This window comes from Musca vetustissima, unplaced genomic scaffold (assembly GCF_032173495.1).
Source record: "Musca vetustissima isolate MV318-11 ecotype Yass unplaced genomic scaffold, APGP_CSIRO_Mvet_v1 utg164488, whole genome shotgun sequence".
In the NCBI taxonomy this organism is placed as follows: Eukaryota; Metazoa; Arthropoda; class Insecta; order Diptera; family Muscidae; genus Musca; species Musca vetustissima.
Window position 1 is genome coordinate 39201 of NW_026888128.1, and position 19915 is coordinate 59115.

Sequence of the window (19915 nt, forward strand, 5' to 3'; positions counted from 1 at the left end):
TCCGAAACATTCGTATTTGGCTCAGCGATTACATCGCATTTTATTGGTTTATCATCAGACGGGATTTTTGGAACGTTGGCGTAAAAAGTCCTTGGAGGCATTTAGTGTGTCACGTACTACATATTCGACTAAATACGAGAGTCAATTATTAATAAATATGAAACAAATTATGGGTTTCATATGGGTATTAATAATTATGCAGGCTTTGTCCATAGTTGTATTTGTGTTGGAGTTGTTATCGAAAAAGATTGATTTTCTTAAGAGAGTTTTATTAAAACTGCATTAAAATTTAAAAAAAATTAAATTTTTTTCACTTATCTCTTACTAAAAATTCATTGACGTTTCATTAGTATTCATAGATTTTTAATATCCTAAACTCTCAGTGTATTCATTTTTGCTGTTGAATAAAATTGTCAGATGTTTATTAAAATACAACTCTGAAATTGTGTTCACATATGTCAAAAAGAAAATTGAAAATTCAATAAGAGAACCTGCATTTTCATATGGGTTTTAAAGCACCCAACTAAGGCGTGGATTTTTTAAATATAGTTTTAAGGTACACAATTAAGGCGTGGATTTTTTAAATATAGTTTTAAGGTACACAATTAAGGCGTGGATTTTTTAAATATAGTTTTAAGGTACCCAATTAAGGCATGGATTTTTTAATATAGGTTTAAGGTACCCAATTAAGGCATGGATTTTTTAATATAGGTTTAAGGTACCCAATTAAGGCGTAGTTTTTTCAAATATTTTCAAAGCACCCAACATGACGTGGGCTTTTTTTAAATATTTTAAGGTTCTGAATTAAAGTGTAATTTTTTTCAATATTTTAAGGTTCTGAATTAAAGTGTAAATTTTTTTTTAAATATTTTAAGGTTCTGAATTAAAGTGTAGATTTTTTATGATTACTTTTAAAACTTACTTACTTTTAAAAATGTTAATGTATTTTTTAACCTCTGAAACAAAAAAACGCATTTTCCATGAGGTCGTACTTGTAACACAATGTAATGAGACTCATCCCTCTCTCTCTGAACACTTCCCAAAATATAAATGACAAGCGGTTGCTGCAGCAACACGAAGAAGAAGCAGCATTACTGACAACATACAAAAAATTGCAAATTCACGCAATTGCCAATACAAAACTCAGCCAATAAATTCAACGAATTTGTATTAATAAATTTAATTGGCAACAGTAAATAATATATAAATAATGACAACTGGTACTGTTCCTGCTGATGGTGTGCGAGAGAAGGCACTCTTTGAATATCGGAAAAAGTTATTGGAACACAAAGAAGTCGAGTCCCGACTGAAGGAAAGTAAGTATATGCCGGAAAGAATACTGGACGAGGAACATATTTTAATTTTTCGTTTTATTTCCTTTTATAGAGCGTGAAGAAATTAAGGAGCTAACAAAACAATATGATAAATCGGAGAATGATTTGAAAGCCTTACAGAGTGTTGGCCAAATTGTCGGAGAAGTGTTGAAGCAGCTTACCGAAGATAAATGTAAGAACAAACAATTAAATGGCAAGGGGTTAAGGGGCAAACTTTTTGTACAAAATGGCCTATAGCTAAATCTAGGAAAATTTGCCTATGTTCACGATAATACATTTATTTTTAAAACAATGAAGATTTTGAATGATATGTTGATAGTTAAAATGCTTAAATCAAGGCCAATCATCTTGCAAAGTCCCATGACAGTGGAGTCTACGATCTCCAACTACCTTTTCCAAACATTTAAATACGTTTTTAATTTTGAAAGTAAAACAACATTGTCGATGCATTTTTACCTATAAAAAAGCCATATCATTGTAACCAAGTTACAGCTCAATACAAAGCTATAGTAATCTCAATGGAACCATAAAATATTTCCATATCTTTATTTATATCACTGTAACCAAGTTACAGCTCAATATATAGCTGTAGTAATCTCAAAGGACCCCTAAACTACCTCCAAATCGCTTTTATTTTTTAATCATATTTTTCTAATATTTGTTTTTAATTTCTTTTCCAGTTATCGTTAAGGCCACAAATGGTCCACGTTATGTTGTTGGCTGTCGCCGTCAATTGGACAAGACAAAATTGAAATCGGGAACCCGTGTTGCCTTGGACATGACCACCCTAACCATTATGCGTTATCTGCCACGTGAAGTTGATCCCTTGGTCTATAATATGTCACACGAAGATCCTGGTGATGTCAAATATTCCGCTATTGGTGGTCTTTCTGAACAAATTCGTGAATTGCGTGAAGTTATTGAATTGCCTCTGCTAAATCCTGAACTTTTCTTACGTGTTGGTATTACACCACCCAAGGGTTGTCTTTTATATGGTCCACCCGGTACGGGTAAAACTTTACTTGCTCGTGCTGTGGCATCCCAGCTGGATGCCAACTTCCTTAAAGTTGTCTCATCTGCCATTGTTGATAAATATATTGGTGAATCGGCACGTTTGATTCGTGAAATGTTCAATTATGCACGCGATCATCAACCCTGTATTATATTTATGGATGAAATAGATGCCATTGGTGGTCGTCGTTTTTCGGAGGGTACTTCGGCTGATCGTGAAATTCAACGTACTCTTATGGAGCTGCTGAATCAAATGGATGGTTTTGATGCCTTGGGTCAGGTTAAAATAATTATGGCCACAAATCGTCCCGATACATTGGATCCTGCCCTGTTGCGTCCCGGTCGTTTGGATCGTAAAATTGAAATTCCACTGCCAAATGAACAAGCTAGGTAAACATTTTTTATCGTTAAATATTTTATAAGGAAATATTAAATTATTATATTAATTTTACAGAATGGAAATCTTGAAAATCCATGCTCAAAAAATTGCCAAACATGGAGAAATCGATTATGAAGCCATTGTCAAACTTTCGGATAATTTCAATGGTGCTGATTTGCGTAATGTTTGCACCGAAGCTGGTCTTTTTGCAATTAGGTAAGTGAATTTTACCATTGATTTAAATTTAAGGCGTGTATTTAAAAAAAAATATTTTTTGGGAGGCGTGGATTTTTAAGAAATATTTTTTGGGAGACGTGGATTTTTAAAAAAAATATTTTTTGAGAGGCGTGCATTTTTAAAAAATATTTTTTTGGGAGGCGTGGATTTAAAAAAATATTTTTTGGGAGGCGTGGATTTAAAAAAATATTTTTTGGGAGGCGTGGATTTAAAAAAAATATTTTTGAAAGGCGTGGATTTTAAAAAATATTTTTTTTTGGGAGGCATGGATTTTTAAAAAAAATTTTTTGGGAGGCGTGGATTTAAAAAAAAAATATTTTTTGAAAGGCGTGGATTTTAAAAAATATTTTTTTTGGAAGGCGTGGATTTTAAAAAATATTTTTTGGGAGGCGTGGATTTTTAAAAACTATGTTTTTGGGAGGCGAGGATTTTAAAAAATATTTTTTGGGAGGCATGGATTTTTAATAAATATTTTATTGTAAGGCTTGGATTTAAAAAAAATATTTTTTGGGAGGCGTGGATTTAAAAAAAAATCAATAGGCTCCAAAATATTTGACCTAATTTTTTCAATGAGTCTAAATTTATACCAAAATTCAACATTTCTTCTTTCTCTCATCTTTTTCCAGAGCTGAACGTGAATATGTCATTCAGGAAGATTTCATGAAAGCTGTACGCAAGGTGTCCGACAACAAGAAATTGGAAAGCAAATTGGATTATAAACCAGTCTAAAATTAAACGAAAAAATGCATACTTTATTTTTTACACATTAAAAAAAATAATTATATAAAGAAATTAATCATTCTAATTTAAACATTTGCTTGTTTTCCTCCCATATAAAATAAAAAAATACAATATTTGTAAAATACGAAAAAAAAAACATCCTGAAATTTGTCCTTTATTTTTGTTTCTCTTCGATGCGTCTCTTTTTACGTTCCAAATATTCACTAACATTATCGAATTTCTTTTTAAACCATGCTGAGATATCTTCGGGTGTCCAGGTGTAATCTTTGAATTGTTCTTCTATGACGCTCAACCAATTTGTTGGTGGCTCGGGGCTTTGGGGTGACAATCTTATCGTCAAATGATCATTGACAACACCCACAACATAAAGACGTTCTCCGGCATAAGCCAAATTGCAGCAAATAACATCTGGGAAATTTAACACCTCCCCGACACTAAATTCCCATTGTCCATTTTCTCCTTGGGTAATTTCGTATTGCACCACACATTCATTGGGTTGATGCAACAACACGGCCAATTCAAATTTATTTGAATTGTGACATTTTAAAGCTAATTTAATACCAGGTGCTGGTAATTCGATTGTCTTCAATTCTTTGCCTTCTTTGTAGTTCCACAGTTTTAGGGTTTTATCACCAGAAACGGATAACAAAGTGTTCTCATTCAGCAATGCCATGCCAGCGACGAACTCCTTGTGACCCAAACAGTATGTGTGGATTTCTGCTGTCTCGGGATAATTGGTAACACGTATTTTATCATCTCTATCACAGGTTACAATGTATTTTTCATCCGCTGACCACAATACATCATAGACAATACTCAAGTGACCCAATAGAATTTTGGGAGCTGCCTCGAAATCTTCACAACTATATTCATAACAATCTCCAGTCTTGTCGCACACCAGCAAACGTTTAGAATCCGCACTAAATGTAATGGCACTGGAGGCACGAGCCAAATTTCTTATCGACACCAATTTAGCAAGTTCAGGTCGCAAGGTGTATAACAGCACAGCTTTTTGTCCTGAAGTGGTTATGGCCACCAGTTGGCGATTCGGTGACATCTTAACATGTTGTATTGTTGGCAGTTCCTTGGTCAGATTTTGTTTATGTGTGGTTTTCTCATCACCTTGTTCATTATCCTCATTGTTTACATTTCCTCCTTCTTTTAAGCCACAGCTTGTCAAGTCCTCTGGTAAAATGATTTCCTTAAATATTTGCAAGTCATTTGGATTCACAAAAATAACACTCCTATTTAGGGCAATGACTAATTCGGGTTCCACATAAAATACGCTGGTCATATTTCTTTTGGTATTAACAAAAAAAATGGGAAAGATAAACAACGTGTTGGCCGGTGTGTGCGTGCTTTGTAGTCCAATGAGAGAATAATAATGAATCAGCTGTTGAGTTGCTGTTGTTGACTGTCAAAAAGTGTAAGTACCGAGTACTTCTCAATAGTGTTACTGTATATAGATAAATAAAGTGGCCTAGTGACAAGGCAAATTAAGATTGCATTCATGGGATAAAGCGGTGTACACACTATCACTTTTGAATGAGACTCTTGCCCAAATTTGCTGGTTTGATATTGTGACCTCTCATGTCCACCACGAAATGCTAACAACATATTTTATCTTTTTTAGGACTAAGCTATTGCAAAAACTATTAAATAAAAAAATGCCTTTTCTTAGCAGATTATGCTGTACGCCATATGGGATCCGCTATTTTGAATCTGATGCCGGATTTTGAATCTGATGCCGGATTCGTAAGCAGGGACCCCGAAAACATCGGACTGATGCGAATCTAATCAATTTTTGGAAATAAAGTCCGCCATATTGGAACCGACATTTTGAATTTTTAAAATCTGATTCCGGATTCGTAGTCAGCGACCCCGAAACCCCCTGAGTAACGATTTTTAAGCTAACATTTTAACTTTTTAGACTTTAGGCCAAAATTTTGCATTGCGGGCTCACTGTGTGTTGTAGTGATAATTTTTAGATGGTTATCAATTTCAATTTATCACATTGATTTCAACAAGTGGCAACTATAATGTCAATTCTCAAAAGATCTGGTAATATGGTAACATATTGCAAAAATTTGTTTACATCTTGTTTAGGGCAGCGCCAAAAAATTCTTTTTGTTCAATCCTCCGAATACAACTGTGAAGTAATGCAAAAATTAATTTCCGAATGAATAATTAAACTCATTGTTAAAGAAATCGTAAAAGCGTCAATATGTCGTCGGAAGATGCAGACTATTTGTATGCATTGGAAATGCAAAAACGCCTGAATGCCCTGGAAGGTGAGGGCGATAGTGATATAGAAGAAATCGATTTTAAGAAGCCGCCGGTAAAGAATTTCAGCATTAAAAACAAAAAACCTCTACAAATTAAACGCAGTAATCCCCATTCAAATCTCGATGAAGAATTTCTTAATCGCACCCAGAATCTGGTTCATCCCCAGTGGGAGACATTGGATCCAACACCAGATATTTTCTCACTCTTTGGACAATTCGATACGAAGTTCTTTCAGGGACGACTGAAATGTGTTACTCTGGAATGGAGTAAACGTATGTACAGCTGTGCTGGAATATGTTACTCGCGTCGGAATCGTTATGGCATGGATATCACCATTCGGCTGAGTGAGCCGTTGTTGAAGCTGAGAACACGCAAAGATTTGGTTGAGACCATGTTGCACGAAATGATACATGCCTATTGTTTTGTATTGAATATACGTGAGGGTAACGGTGGTCATGGTCCAAATTTTAAGAAAATTATGCATAGCATTAATACGGTGGCGGGGACTAACATCACCGTCTACCACACATTCCATGATGAAGTGCAGCTGTACAAACAACATTGGTGGCGTTGTAATGGCATCTGTCAGGATCGTTCACCATTTTTTGGTTATGTTAAGCGGTCATCGAATCGTGCTCCGGGTCCTAATGATCAATGGTGGGCCAGTCATCATGAATCGTGTGGTGGCACATTTATGAAAATCAAAGAACCCGAAAAGAAAAAGAAGGGCCGTCCATCGACCAAAGAAAAGGATGGCAAGGCATCAGCAGCACCGGCAGGATCCACAGATTTACGTAAGTTTTTCACACCACAAACTTCGACAGCAAACAGTACGTCATCATCGTCGTCGGCTTCATCAAATGTTAAGGGCTTTGGTAATTTAAATGGTGGCTTTAAAGGTGGGTTTTGCAAAAAAAATCTCTTTTTTTTGTTATGTTTCATGTCCACCTTTACTCTTGCAGGACCTGTTAAAACCAATGGTGGGGGTACCATGCTATTAAATCCCAAAACTAAAACGAACACAACCACCAATAACAACAATACCCCCACAAATACATCATCCATAGCTAAGGCTTTCCCACCATCATCATATCCTGGCTTATCATCAGATCCATTTAATGTGGATTTGAATAGAACAGGAGGAGCAGGTGCAGGTTCTGCAGCGGGTAAACGAAATACCACTACCACAACACCACGCACACCTGCTGTGGGCAATCTTCGCAATGTAGTGGGTTTTAAAGATATTGGTGGTTTAGGCGGTTGTAGCTCCTCATCCCCATCGGGAGGAGGAGGTAATCCTGGTCGTGCTGTATCAGGCTTCAAAACAACCAACTCGTCGGCTAGTTCAAGTGATTGGGGTCGTGGCATGTCTCTGACAAATAGTTCACATAACGTATCTATCTCCTCTAGTCCTGAGGGTGAGACGGTAGATCGTAAACATTTGCGGGATCTATGGTCCAAACGTTTTGGTGGTAGCAATAGTGGTGGTGGTTTTCGTTGGACTTCGAGTTCTAATGATAAAAGGAATAGCAATGATTTATCAGCAGGTGAGTTCATGCTAGAAAATAGAATTAAATAGGTAGATAAATTGATGTGTCAGAATTTCTGATATTAGACTTTTGCGAGGCCTTCAAAAGCTAATAGATACAATGATTTCGGAGATATTTGATCTGGCTTTCAAAGTTTTACTATACATAGGACTTTTCTAGAAGAAGAGCTCTCAAGGACGTCTAAGAATAGTTCAAGCCATCGCTGGGACATAAAATATGTGACCACACTGTGGTGTAGGGTATTATGTCTTTGTGCATATGTTTGTAACAGGCAAAAGGAAACGAGATAGACACTTGGCTCCTTTAGAGAATATACATAGAATCATTTTCTGAGTCGATTCTGTATGTCTGTTCGACCATTTGCCTCTCCATGTCAAATTGTAAACAAAGTACTGGTCGCATTTATGATTCGAATTGGATGAAATTTGGCACAGCTCATTTATTTTGCCTAGGGTCGAATTTGGGATAAATCAGTTCAGATTTAGATATTGCTTCCATATATATTTTCGTCCGATTTTAAGTAAATGGTGCACCAAGGTCCTTATATATCTCTCGATTTGCACGAAATTTTGCATAGCGTACTGAATTAAGTCTGGAGTAATGTATGTTAAGTTTCGTGAAAATCGCTTCAGATTTAGATATAGCTCCCATATATATTTTCGTCCGATTTAATGTAAATGGTACACCAAAGTCTTTATATATCTTTCGATTTGCACGAAATTTCGCACAGCGTATTGCATTAGGTCTGGAATGATGTGTGTTAAGTTTCTTAAAAATCGTTTCAGATTTAGATATAGCTCCCATATATAATTTCGTCCGATTTAATGTAAATCGTGAACCAAAGTATATATTCTTCGATTTGCACGAAATTTGGCATAGCGTACTGAATTAAGTATAGAATGAGGAATGCAAAGTTTCGTGAACATCGGTTATGATTTACATATAGCTCCCATATATATTCCGATTTTAGGTAAATGGTGCACCAAAGACCTAAAGTTTGTTCGATTGGCACACAATTTTGTGCAATGTACTGAATTTAATATAAATTAAACTCTGGCAAGTTTCGTTGAAATCGCTTCTGATTTAGATATAGCCCCCACATATATATTTTCGTCCGATTTTAGGCAAATGACACCGTTAAAACCCCGAACAAAACATTGATGACGTTTGCATTGTTTGCTTTAAATAAATTTTCCCTAAGTTCATATGTAAATCCAATTATTCATTCCTTTCCTTTTAGGTGATTCCAAACGTCGGCGTATATCCAGTGATGCACCATCTTCAAATAATGATAATGATGATATCATCTTTGTGGCCGATGAAAGTTCAGGCCGAAAGAAAAATAAATGGGAAGTTGTTGATGATGATCTGATGATAAACGATCAACCGCCAGCTGTTATAACACTCTCCTCCGATGATGATGACGACTCCGACACAGAAGGTTTAAAACCAAAAATTAACAAAAATATGACCATGGATCAGAGACAGACATTAATAAAACAAGAAATTATAGATGAATCGGTAGATTTATGTGATGATGAAATTGAACTAATAGACGATGAGTATGATGATAGCCTTAGCGCAGCTGCAGAATTGGCTGATACCAGTGTCATTGATGAATTCTTCGGTGAAGATACCCTACTCAAAGAATTCAAAAGAGAAAATGACTGTAAACCCTCATCGTCCAGGCATCAAATGGATCCGGATAGTGATATAATTACATGTCCCATATGTCAAAGTAAAATGACCCGTGCCGTGTTTGCGGAACATCTTAATGGCTGTACGGGCATTACAAGAAAAATACTACCACCCAAAACGGCACTTAAAAAATTGGCTGCCATTTCTAAAGAGGCTAGACCTAAACGTAGACCCAGACCTTCGTCGTCCACTACACGAGATATATTGCGGAATGCCGGTTATTCTGATGCCGATTTGGCAGCAATCCAATCGGCCAGTAGTATGGATGAAGATGATGAAGAAGATGAATTTCTACGTCGATCTGGCATTTCACGTAGAAGTAACAACAATACTACCACTGCATCTACCATTTCATCGCCCCAAGATTTAAATTCCTCATCTGAAGATGAGAACACCAGACGATTCCGTTTACGTAATGTTTACAAGACCACAAGACAGTGTCCCGTCTGTGCCAAGGAAGTTGAAGAGACACAAATGAACACCCACTTAGATGTTTGCTTGCTGTAAACCCCATCCTCCTCCTCCCCCACAAACATTCAACCGCTTTATAGACTTTAAATTGATTTATTTCTTATGTTACCTTTTTTGCTTAAATAGAATTTGTGTTGTGTTTTTGTTTAATCATCATTTTGGACTCCTCCTTAATATTATTAACAAACAATAAATCATCGTTATTATTACAAGCTTATAAAATATTACCAAAATATTTGATTTTCTTGCAACCCAAATATTCGATTTTTGTCAATGGTTCCCACTGTACTATCATCACATCCAGATAAGGCAACAATATCCGTCCCGACATCGATATATCGTTGACTCGACAAAAACTCTCAACATAGACCAGTTTTGTTTTCGACCTTCGTGCCAGCTTTTGTATGAATCCGGCCAAACAAAATGGTACACATGTCCCCGGTCCATTGCACAATATTAATCGCGGCTTTTCCTTAAATACTAACCAAAAACTCCAAACCAAGGCGTAAAGAAATGTAAAAACTGTTGTAAACCAACTCTGCCCCACTTCACGTGCCCTTGGTATATAAATGAAGTCATCTTCACTGACGGGTTGTTGCAACTCATCCATGACCAGTTGGATTTTGTCCTTGGACGTGGTATCTGTATTGGCGACTAGAAATTTCATTGGCCTATATTTACTAATATCTTTGGTACGTTGGAACAGTCCTTGCAGGATAATGCACATTTCAGCAGTGTGGCCACCGGAGCCCAGTATACACCAAACTGGATTTGTGTCCATGATGATGATGATGACGATAATTATCCTTTGGTCACTTTGTTTACTTTCGGTCAAATTGTAAACAAAGTACTGGTCGCATTTATGATCCGAATTGGATGAAATTTGGCACAGCTCATTTATTTTGCCTAGGGTCGAATTTGGGATAAATCAGTTTAGATTTAGATATTGCTTCCATATATATTTTCGTCCGATTTTAAGTAAATGGTGCACCAAGGTCCCCATATATCTCTCGATTTGAACGAAATTTTGCATAACGTACTGAATTAAGTGTGGAGTAATGTATGTTAAGTTTCGTGAAAATCGATTCAGATTTAGATATAGCTCCCATATATATTTTCGTCCGATTTAATGTAAATGTTACACCAAAGTCTTTATATATCTTTCGATTTGCACGAAATTTCGCACAGCGTATTGCATTAGGTCTGGAATGATGTGTGTTAAGTTTCTTAAAAATCGTTTCAGATTTAGATATAGCTCCCATATATAATTTCGTCCGATTTAATGTAAATCGTGAACCAAAGTATATATTCTTCGATTTGCACGAAATTTGGCATAGCGTACTGAATTAAGTATAGAATGAGGAATGCAAAGTTTCGTGAACATCGGTTATGATTTACATATAGCTCCCATATATATTCCGATTTTAGGTAAATGGTGCACCAAAGACCTAAAGTTTGTTCGATTGGCACACAATTTTGTGCAATGTACTGAATTTAATATAAATTAAACTCTGGCAAGTTTCGTTGAAATCGCTTCTGATTTAGATATAGCCCCCACATATATATTTTCGTCCGATTTTAGGCAAATGACACCGTTAAAACCCCGAACAAAACATTGATGACGTTTGCATTGTTTGCTTTAAATAAATTTTCCCTAAGTTCATATGTAAATCCAATTATTCATTCCTTTCCTTTTAGGTGATTCCAAACGTCGGCGTATATCCAGTGATGCACCATCTTCAAATAATGATAATGATGATATCATCTTTGTGGCCGATGAAAGTTCAGGCCGAAAGAAAAATAAATGGGAAGTTGTTGATGATGATCTGATGATAAACGATCAACCGCCAGCTGTTATAACACTCTCCTCCGATGATGATGACGACTCCGACACAGAAGGTTTAAAACCAAAAATTAACAAAAATATGACCATGGATCAGAGACAGACATTAATAAAACAAGAAATTATAGATGAATCGGTAGATTTATGTGATGATGAAATTGAACTAATAGACGATGAGTATGATGATAGCCTTAGCGCAGCTGCAGAATTGGCTGATACTAGTGTCATTGATGAATTCTTCGGTGAAGATACCCTACTCAAAGAATTCAAAAGAGAAAATGACTGTAAACCCTCATCGTCCAGGCATCAAATGGATCCGGATAGTGATATAATTACATGTCCCATATGTCAAAGTAAAATGACCCGTGCCGTGTTTGCGGAACATCTTAATGGCTGTACGGGCATTACAAGAAAAATACTACCACCCAAAACGGCACTTAAAAAATTGGCTGCCATTTCAAAAGAGGCTAGACCTAAACGTAGACCCAAACCTTCGTCGTCCACCACCCGAGATATATTGCGGAATGCCGGTTATTCTGATGCCGATTTGGCAGCAATCCAATCAGCCAGTAGTATGGATGAAGATGATGAAGAAGAAGATGAATTTCTGCGTCGATCTGGCATTCAACGTAGAAGTACAAATAATACTACTACTGCATCTAACATTTCATCGCCCCAAGATTTAAATTCCTCATCCGAAGATGAGAACACCAGACGATTCCGTTTACGTAATGTTTACAAGACCACAAGACAGTGTCCCGTCTGTGCCAAGGAAGTTGAAGAGACACAAATGAACACCCACTTAGATGTTTGCTTGCTGTAAACCCCATCCTCCTCCTCCCCCACAAACATTCAACCGCTTTATAGACTTTAAATTGATTTATTTCTTATGTTACCTTTTTTGCTTAAATAGAATTTGTGTTGTGTTTTTGTTTAATCATCATTTTGGACTCCTCCTTAATATTATTAACAAACAATAAATCATCGTTATTATTACAAGCTTATAAAATATTACCAAAATATTTGATTTTTTTGCAACCCAAATATTCGATTTTTGTCAATGGTTCCCACTGTACTATCATCACATCCAGATAAGGCAACAATATCCGTCCCGACATAGATATATCGTTGACACGACAAAAACTCTCAACATAGACCAGTTTTGTTTTCGACCTTCGTGCCAGCTTTTGTATGAATCCGGCCAAACAAAATGGTACACATGTCCCCGGTCCATTGCACAATATTAATCGCGGCTTTTCCTTAAATACTAACCAAAAACTCCAAACCAAGGCGTAAAGAAATGTAAAAACTGTTGTAAACCAACTCTGCCCCACTTCACGTGCCCTTGGTATATAAATGAAGTCATCTTCACTGACGGGTTGTTGCAACTCATCCATGACCAGTTGGATTTTGTCCTTGGACGTGGTATCTGTATTGGCGACTAGAAATTTCATTGGCCTATATTTACTAATATCTTTGGTACGTTGGAACAGTCCTTGCAGGATAATGCACATTTCAGCAGTGTGGCCACCGGAGCCCAGTATACACCAAACTGGATTTGTGTCCATGATGATGATGATGACGATAATTATCCTTTGGTCACTTTGTTTACTTTCGGAAACTTTGGAATAATAAAAAATCGATAGCTTACAACTAATTGATTAATCGTTTCTTTTGGGGGGCAGAATCGAAATGTCAACTGATAAGCAAGTTCTTCTTGTTTTTATTTGCTAATTCATCTTGAAATGATAGCAGACAAAATATATATATTTCCGTTGAAATTTTTATAATTAATTTAAGCGGATTTTTCAATTCGCTAGTATTAAATTAATTAACCTTTATAATCACGGCGTTTACATTAGAACTTTTTACCGGGTTAACCTACTCTATGAAGATTTATTTTACATAATAGAATGGAATTGAATTGGGTGACGTAGGGGATGACAGATACCAAGCAACGGTTCTGATTGGCTTTAACACGAGTAAGCTCCGGCTTATATTGGTCCCTCTTTCATCTCAACTTTTGGACACTAGGAGATTTTAATGCAAAAATCGGAAGGGAAAATATTTTGGGTCCTACGGACCAAAATAGCCGAGGCTTACTCCGCTCAACTTATATTTCCGTTATATATCCGTTGAAATTTTTATAATTAATTTAAGCGGATTTTTCAATTCGCTAGTATTAAATTAATTAACCTTTATAATCACGGCGTTTACATTAGAACTTTTTACCGGGTTAACCTACTCTATGAAGATTTATTTTACATAATAGAATGGAATTGAATTGGGTGACGTAGGGGATGACAGATACCAAGCAACGGTTCTGATTGGCTTTAACACGAGTAAGCTCCGGCTTATATTGGTCCCTCTTTCATCTCAACTTTTGGACACTAGGAGATTTTAATGCAAAAATCGGAAGGGAAAATATTTTTGGTCCCACGGACCAAAATAGCCGAGGCTTACTCCGTTCAACTTACCCACCAAACCGAAGGCTTTGGTGCAGGCACATCTTAATGTAGAGATGACGAATAAACCTGGTGACAGATCTGGTATCAAATATTGGCGGTGAAGAAGATACCCCAGAACCAATAAGAGATGACGGTATAGAGTGTATATCAGCTACCCAAGATGAGGTCAGAGTAGCAATTAATCGGCTGAAAAACAATAAAGCAACAGGTGCCGATGAAGATTACCAGCCGAACTATTGAAGACCGGTGGTCAGATGCTGGTCAGGAGCATGTACCAGCTCATTTGTACAATTTGGCTAAAGGAATACATGCCCAATGATTGGAACCTCAACACCTGTGTACCGTGCATTAAAAAGGAGACGATATGTGTCAATTATAGAGGAATAAGTCTCCTTCGCATCGCATATAAAGTGTTATCCAGCGTGCTGTGTGAACGACTGAAGCCAATGGTCAGGCCTGGCAAATCCACCATTGACCAGATTTTCAATCTGCGCCAGATTCTGGAACAACCAACGAAAAACACATCGACACAGTCCAAATATTCGTCGACTATAAAGCCGCATTCGACAGCCCTATGCGTATAGAGGTGGTTAAAGCCATGTCTTCGCATTGGCAGTAAATGGCGAAAAGACAAAACTGATGGTATCAATGCGAAAGGCGTCCAGTAGACTCGGACCAACTGTGGAACTTGAAAACAACAGCTTCGAGGTAGTGAAGGATTTTACATACCTCGGTACCGCCATAAACAAAACTAATAACATCAGCTGTGAAATCCAAAGGAGAATAGTGTTGGCCAACAGATGCTACTATGGTTTGAGGAAGCAACTCAAGCGCAAGGCCACCTCTCGCTGGACCAAACTCACACTCTGCAAGCCGCTAATATTACCCGTGCTGCTGTATGGATCTGAAGCATGAGTACTTGCGCAAGCAGATGAGTTTTGGAGTGTTTGAGAGAAAAATTCTCCGGAAAACCTATGGGCCGATCTGCGTCGATGGTGAATATCGCCATCGAATGAACCATGAGCTATACAATATATTCTCAGATATCGACATAGTCAGACGGATTGAGCTGCAGCGACTACGTTGATAAGGCCATGTTGTGAGAATGGACGAAGATGCCCCAGCTCAAAAGGCATATAAAAGCGAGTCAAGTGATGGTTCACGCAGAAAGGGAAAGTCACGAATCCGTTGGAAAGATCAAGTAGAATAAAAAATGTCGAAAAATTATCTTTCAAATTGGATGAGTTGCGCAAAAGACCGACGCACCTGGAAATCTTTTTTATGCTCGGTTCTGTCACAAGCCAGCTAAGTAAGCAAGTAGGAATGGAATTGATAATTTAAACCCACTGCAAGAATCTATTCATTTTTCAGATAGCATATAGGAAAAATTGTTATCGGTGTAGGAAATTGTACAGTTACTGGAATAAAAAACAAAAGCAACTTTCCTCAATAACTTACAGACAAATGCGGTAGAATTTTTTTTTTCAATGAGCACCACACAATGATCGCATTACGTGAACTAAAAAACGAAAAATTATTTTAAAAAATATAATTTTTTCGAATACCAAAAGTGACACCTCTAACAACCATGAATATTTTCGTAATTCCGTGATGAATAACGGACAGAAGAGAGCCCACACTCTCAAACAAAAAAAAATTGGGTTTGTTGTCATTCAAAAGTGATTGTGGGTACCCAGCTTTAATTTTTTGTAATAAAAATGTTTAAAATTTATTGTCAATTTTAAACCCAATTTTTGCACCAAATTTTACTTGTGGCCATTCTTGTCCGTCATTGACGAATATGTTCATGGTTGTCAGTAATCAATGAAAAACTCTAATATTATAATAATAAAACTGTTTTTAATCATAAAATATAAACATAGTTAACTACTCTGTATAAGTTACGTTAAAATGATCAGCTGTTCGTCCCAAACAAGTTTCACAGCTGTTATATGGCTTTTCGAAAATACATATCTGCGCCAAAAAAAAGTTTACTGTCAAATGTAATCATTCATGACTACGAACAGAGTAATCGGTTATTTTGTGACTTTCTTTTCTGTGTTTGTGTTTCTCTGTTTTTATCATTTTTGCAATAGAAATATTGTCGAAAATTTGTATTTAAAAAATGTAAAATAACGAAAAACGTGTAATCTAACAACCAATGAAGTGAAATAATATGAAGATTTGTTGAAAATCATCCGTTTAAGAGCATTAAAATCAATTTGAAATCTGCGGAAGTTGATTACAACAACACAACAAACAGCGACGACGACACAACGTAAAACAAATGAATAAGTATGAGTGTGTGTGAGTGAGCGAGTGCTTTTAAAAAAATAAGTTGTTATTGTATTTATATACGTATATAAATTTGAATTGAATTTTATGCGACATGAAATTAAAACTAAACAAAAAAGTGTAGTGTATAAAACATAAAAAACGCCATGAAGATGGCAGTGTGTGCATGCACACTCACGCGCTCTTGATTAAACCAACTTTATTCTAATTCCATTGGAAGATTTTGCAAGATTTTTACGTTTTTTGTGATGGAAATTTCAATGTTTGTTTTGGCAGCATTTGTTTGTTGTGTGTAGAAAAGAGCGGCGGAGGGGGGACATCATGACTAATAGTGTGGGGTGATTGGCAGCCGACGTAAAGAGGGGGGCAGAATCGATGATAATTTTTAAGTTGACACTAATGTATCACAAGGCCAATGGTGTTAATTTTGGCTTTTTGTTCGTTGTGTCGTCACATAGCTATTGGTTGTGGCCGTACAACAAACATTTTTTTCATCTTCATCATCAAACTGACTGTTGTAATGTTTCGGATTTTTATTGCTTCTGTACAGTTTTTTGTTTTTGATTGGTGTCTAGTGTTAATGGCGGTGGTGGTGGTTTGAGTTCAGAGGCAAATCATCTTAGGAATACAACAAAACATATACAGGTGCCATAATGTTGTGTGGTTTTTGTTGTTTTCATCTGCGTACCACAATTTTCAGCATCATTATTGTGTTGTTGCAGTTGTTGTTTTTGTCGGTCTTTGCCGCCCCTTGTGTTCGAGTGTTTGTGTGCGTGTGTTTGTTGTTGCAGCAGTGTAGCATGCATGCCCAACAATTGTTTGAGATATTGCAGTCAGTGGTTCTTAAACAGGTGCAAAACACTTATCAACTATCAAACTCACTTGAGAGAACTCAATTGGCTCTATTGCTTCCTTAAGTATCAATATCCTGTAAAAAAAAATATGTGAAAATGATCAACATTTTTGAAAATTTTCTTTGTGAGATAATGGGGCCTAACTCTGGTTAAGTAAATATGATCAGATTTTTCTGAAAAATTTTCCAGAGGTAGGTATTTTTGCCCTAATTATAGGGTTATGGGTTTTGGATCCCGATTTTTTTGAAATACTCCCTAAAAGTCGAACTTAAAAATGAGTATCATTTTAAAGCTTCTAAAAATACCTTTCCATTTTAAACTGTGCAGTTCATTGAGTTCGGCACCCCGAGAGTGACAGGGCGAATATGAGTGTACTACGTCGCATAAGGAGGGCACACCAAGTCAAGGAGGTACCACCATATTTTACGAAGTTATACTGAGCTTTGGTGACACACGTGTACCAAAGGCCACCGTCAAGAAACCCGTGGTACGATCAGGAGTGTCGTAATGCTACTGATATGAAAAACGCAGGGTATAGGGAAACCCTGCAGACAATAGCAATACGTAATGCGATGGAGAATTATCGGGAGAAAAGGAGGGAGGAGTAACGTATTTTGAGAAAAAGAAGAATGAACAAGTAAAACGTGAGCGTGATCAAATCGAAATGTACAGGAGTCAGAAAGAAGTCCGAAATTTTACCAACGAGTAAAACACCAAACCGAAGGCTTTGGTGCAGACACATCCTTCTGTAGTGACAAATACATACAGCGTGTTGGGGATCTGGAAGGAGCATTTTGAAAAACTTCTGGTATCAAATAGGGGCGGTGAAGAAGATACCTCAGTGCCAATAAAAGATGACGGTATAGAGTGTATACTACCTAGCTAAGATGAGGTCAGAATAGCAATTATTTGGCTGAATAATAATAAAACAGCAGTTGCCGATGGAATACCAAGCGAACTATTCAAGACCGGTGGTCAGATGCTGGTCAGGAACATCCACCAGCTGATTAGTACAATTTGGCTAGAGGAATGCATGCCCAATGGATGCTGAGGTTATCCTGTGTTTCGTGCACAAACAAGGACACAAGACGATATGTACCAACTATAGAGGAATTAGTCTCCTTCCCATCGCAATTTAAGTTGCTATCCATCGTGATGTGTGAACGACTAAACCAATGGTCAATGACATTTTTGGACCATACCAATGCGGCATCAGACCTTTCAAATCCACCATAGAACCAAACGCCAAATCTTGGAAAAGACCCACGAAAAATACATCTATACATTCCAACTATTCGTTGAGTATAAAGACAGAGGTATTTAAAGTCATGTCTGCTTTCGGTATTCCTACGAAATTAATAAGGCTATGCAGGATAACTCTTAAATGGCAGAAGATCAGCAGTTAAAGTCGGAAAGGACCTCCCGGAGCCCTTCAATACTGAACGAGGGCTAAGACAAGGTGACAGCCTCTCGTGTGACCTTTTTAACATCCTACTGGAAAAGGTCATACGAGAGGCAAAGTTGAATAGAAATGCCACTCTGTACACCGAACAACAAATGTTACTCGCCCACGTCGATGATATCGACATAATGGGTCGAATATTGCGATCCGTAACAGCAAACTTTGAACAAATTGAGACGGAGTCTGCTAAAGTGGGTCTGACACTAAATGGCGAGAAGACGAAGCTGACGGTATCAACGCGCAAGGCGTCCAGTAGACTCGGACTAACTGTGAAACTTGAAAACTGCAGCTTCGAGGTAGTCAAAAATGTTATTTATCTCGGTACCGCCATAAATAAAAGTAATAAATTCGGAGAAGGATAGTGTTGGCCAAAAAAATGCTACTATGGTCAATGTAAGCAGTTTAGAAACAACGCCAGCTCTCGCCGGACCAAACTCACAATCTACAAGACGCTGATACTACCCGTCCTCTGGTGAATGGATCAGAAGCATGGGTACGTGCGCAAACAGATAAGGCAGCTCCTGGAGAGTTTGAGAGAAAAATTATCCGAAAGATCTACGGGTAGATCTGCGTTGAGGGTGAATATCGGTGCCGAATGAACCACGAGCTTTAACATCTATACACGGACATCAACATAGCCGTGTCGAGCTGCAGCGACTACAGTTGCTAGGCCAAGTTGTGCAAATGGATGAGGATGGCGCAGCTCAAATTAACTTTATTACAAATAAAATTATTTTTCTGCCATAGTTTTAGCTTTATATTATGTTAATCTCTCAATACAAAATTGTAAATAAATTGAAATTGAAATTTTTTATAAATTCAATATCAGGCAAATGGAAGATCCGATCTGAACCAAACATTGCACAACCCATTATCCTTACGAAGTCTAGATTAAGTCAAATCTGTGTCTAATTCCGAAGACCTCCGCAAACCACTTCCCAAATTCAATTATATTGTTGTCTTTTTTAAAAAACGTTTAAGAATCTCTGATTTGGCAACATCGTCAGGTAGGAAAACGGCGATGTTGCACAACTCATTTTTCGGTGAGTTTTCCCATCAGTAGCAGCAACAGCAGCATGTGTGTTCGTTCACTTCTGTGCCACTTGAATTTTCCCATAAACAACAATAGAAATGTGTAAAGTTGCTCAATGTGCATCTATTATAAACAACAGCAAAAACAACAACAACAACTTTGTTCACAACTGCAATTTATAAATTTTCACTTTTTTCTACATATGATTTTTATTGATTTAGTAGCCGCTTTTAATTGACTAATACCGTTTGTT

The 19915-nt window shown here is 37.0% G+C and overlaps 5 protein-coding genes across 5 annotated transcripts; 2 read left to right on the plus strand and 3 right to left on the minus strand.

Annotated features, from left to right (window-relative positions):
* The first annotated feature begins 1196 nt into the window (after positions 1-1196).
* On the plus strand, positions 1197-3734 carry LOC133335963 (26S proteasome regulatory subunit 10B). Its single transcript, XM_061544257.1, has 5 exons — positions 1197-1316; positions 1387-1506; positions 2015-2735; positions 2800-2940; positions 3588-3734. Exons 1-5 carry the CDS (start codon positions 1211-1213, stop codon positions 3688-3690), a joined length of 1191 nt encoding a protein of 396 aa, XP_061400241.1. The 5' UTR covers positions 1197-1210; the 3' UTR covers positions 3691-3734.
* A 122-nt stretch (positions 3735-3856) lies between these two features.
* Positions 3857-4999, minus strand: LOC133335965 (tRNA (guanine-N(7)-)-methyltransferase non-catalytic subunit wuho). Its single transcript, XM_061544259.1, has one exon. It carries the CDS (start codon positions 4994-4996, stop codon positions 3857-3859), a length of 1140 nt encoding a protein of 379 aa, XP_061400243.1. The 5' UTR covers positions 4997-4999.
* Positions 5000-5926: 927 nt separating this feature from the next.
* Positions 5927-9743, plus strand: LOC133335956 (uncharacterized). The gene is made up of 3 exons (XM_061544250.1): positions 5927-6887; positions 6951-7535; positions 8779-9743. Exons 1-3 carry the CDS (start codon positions 5927-5929, stop codon positions 9741-9743), a joined length of 2511 nt encoding a protein of 836 aa, XP_061400234.1.
* Positions 9744-9885: 142 nt separating this feature from the next.
* Positions 9886-10488, minus strand: LOC133335957 (UDP-N-acetylglucosamine transferase subunit ALG14 homolog). Its single transcript, XM_061544251.1, has one exon. The coding sequence runs from the start codon at positions 10486-10488 to the stop codon at positions 9922-9924; it is 567 nt and encodes a 188-aa protein (XP_061400235.1). The 3' UTR covers positions 9886-9921.
* Positions 10489-12551: 2063 nt separating this feature from the next.
* LOC133335958 (UDP-N-acetylglucosamine transferase subunit ALG14 homolog) lies at positions 12552-13118 on the minus strand. Its single transcript, XM_061544252.1, has one exon. The coding sequence runs from the start codon at positions 13116-13118 to the stop codon at positions 12552-12554; it is 567 nt and encodes a 188-aa protein (XP_061400236.1).
* Positions 13119-19915: the final 6797 nt, after the last annotated feature.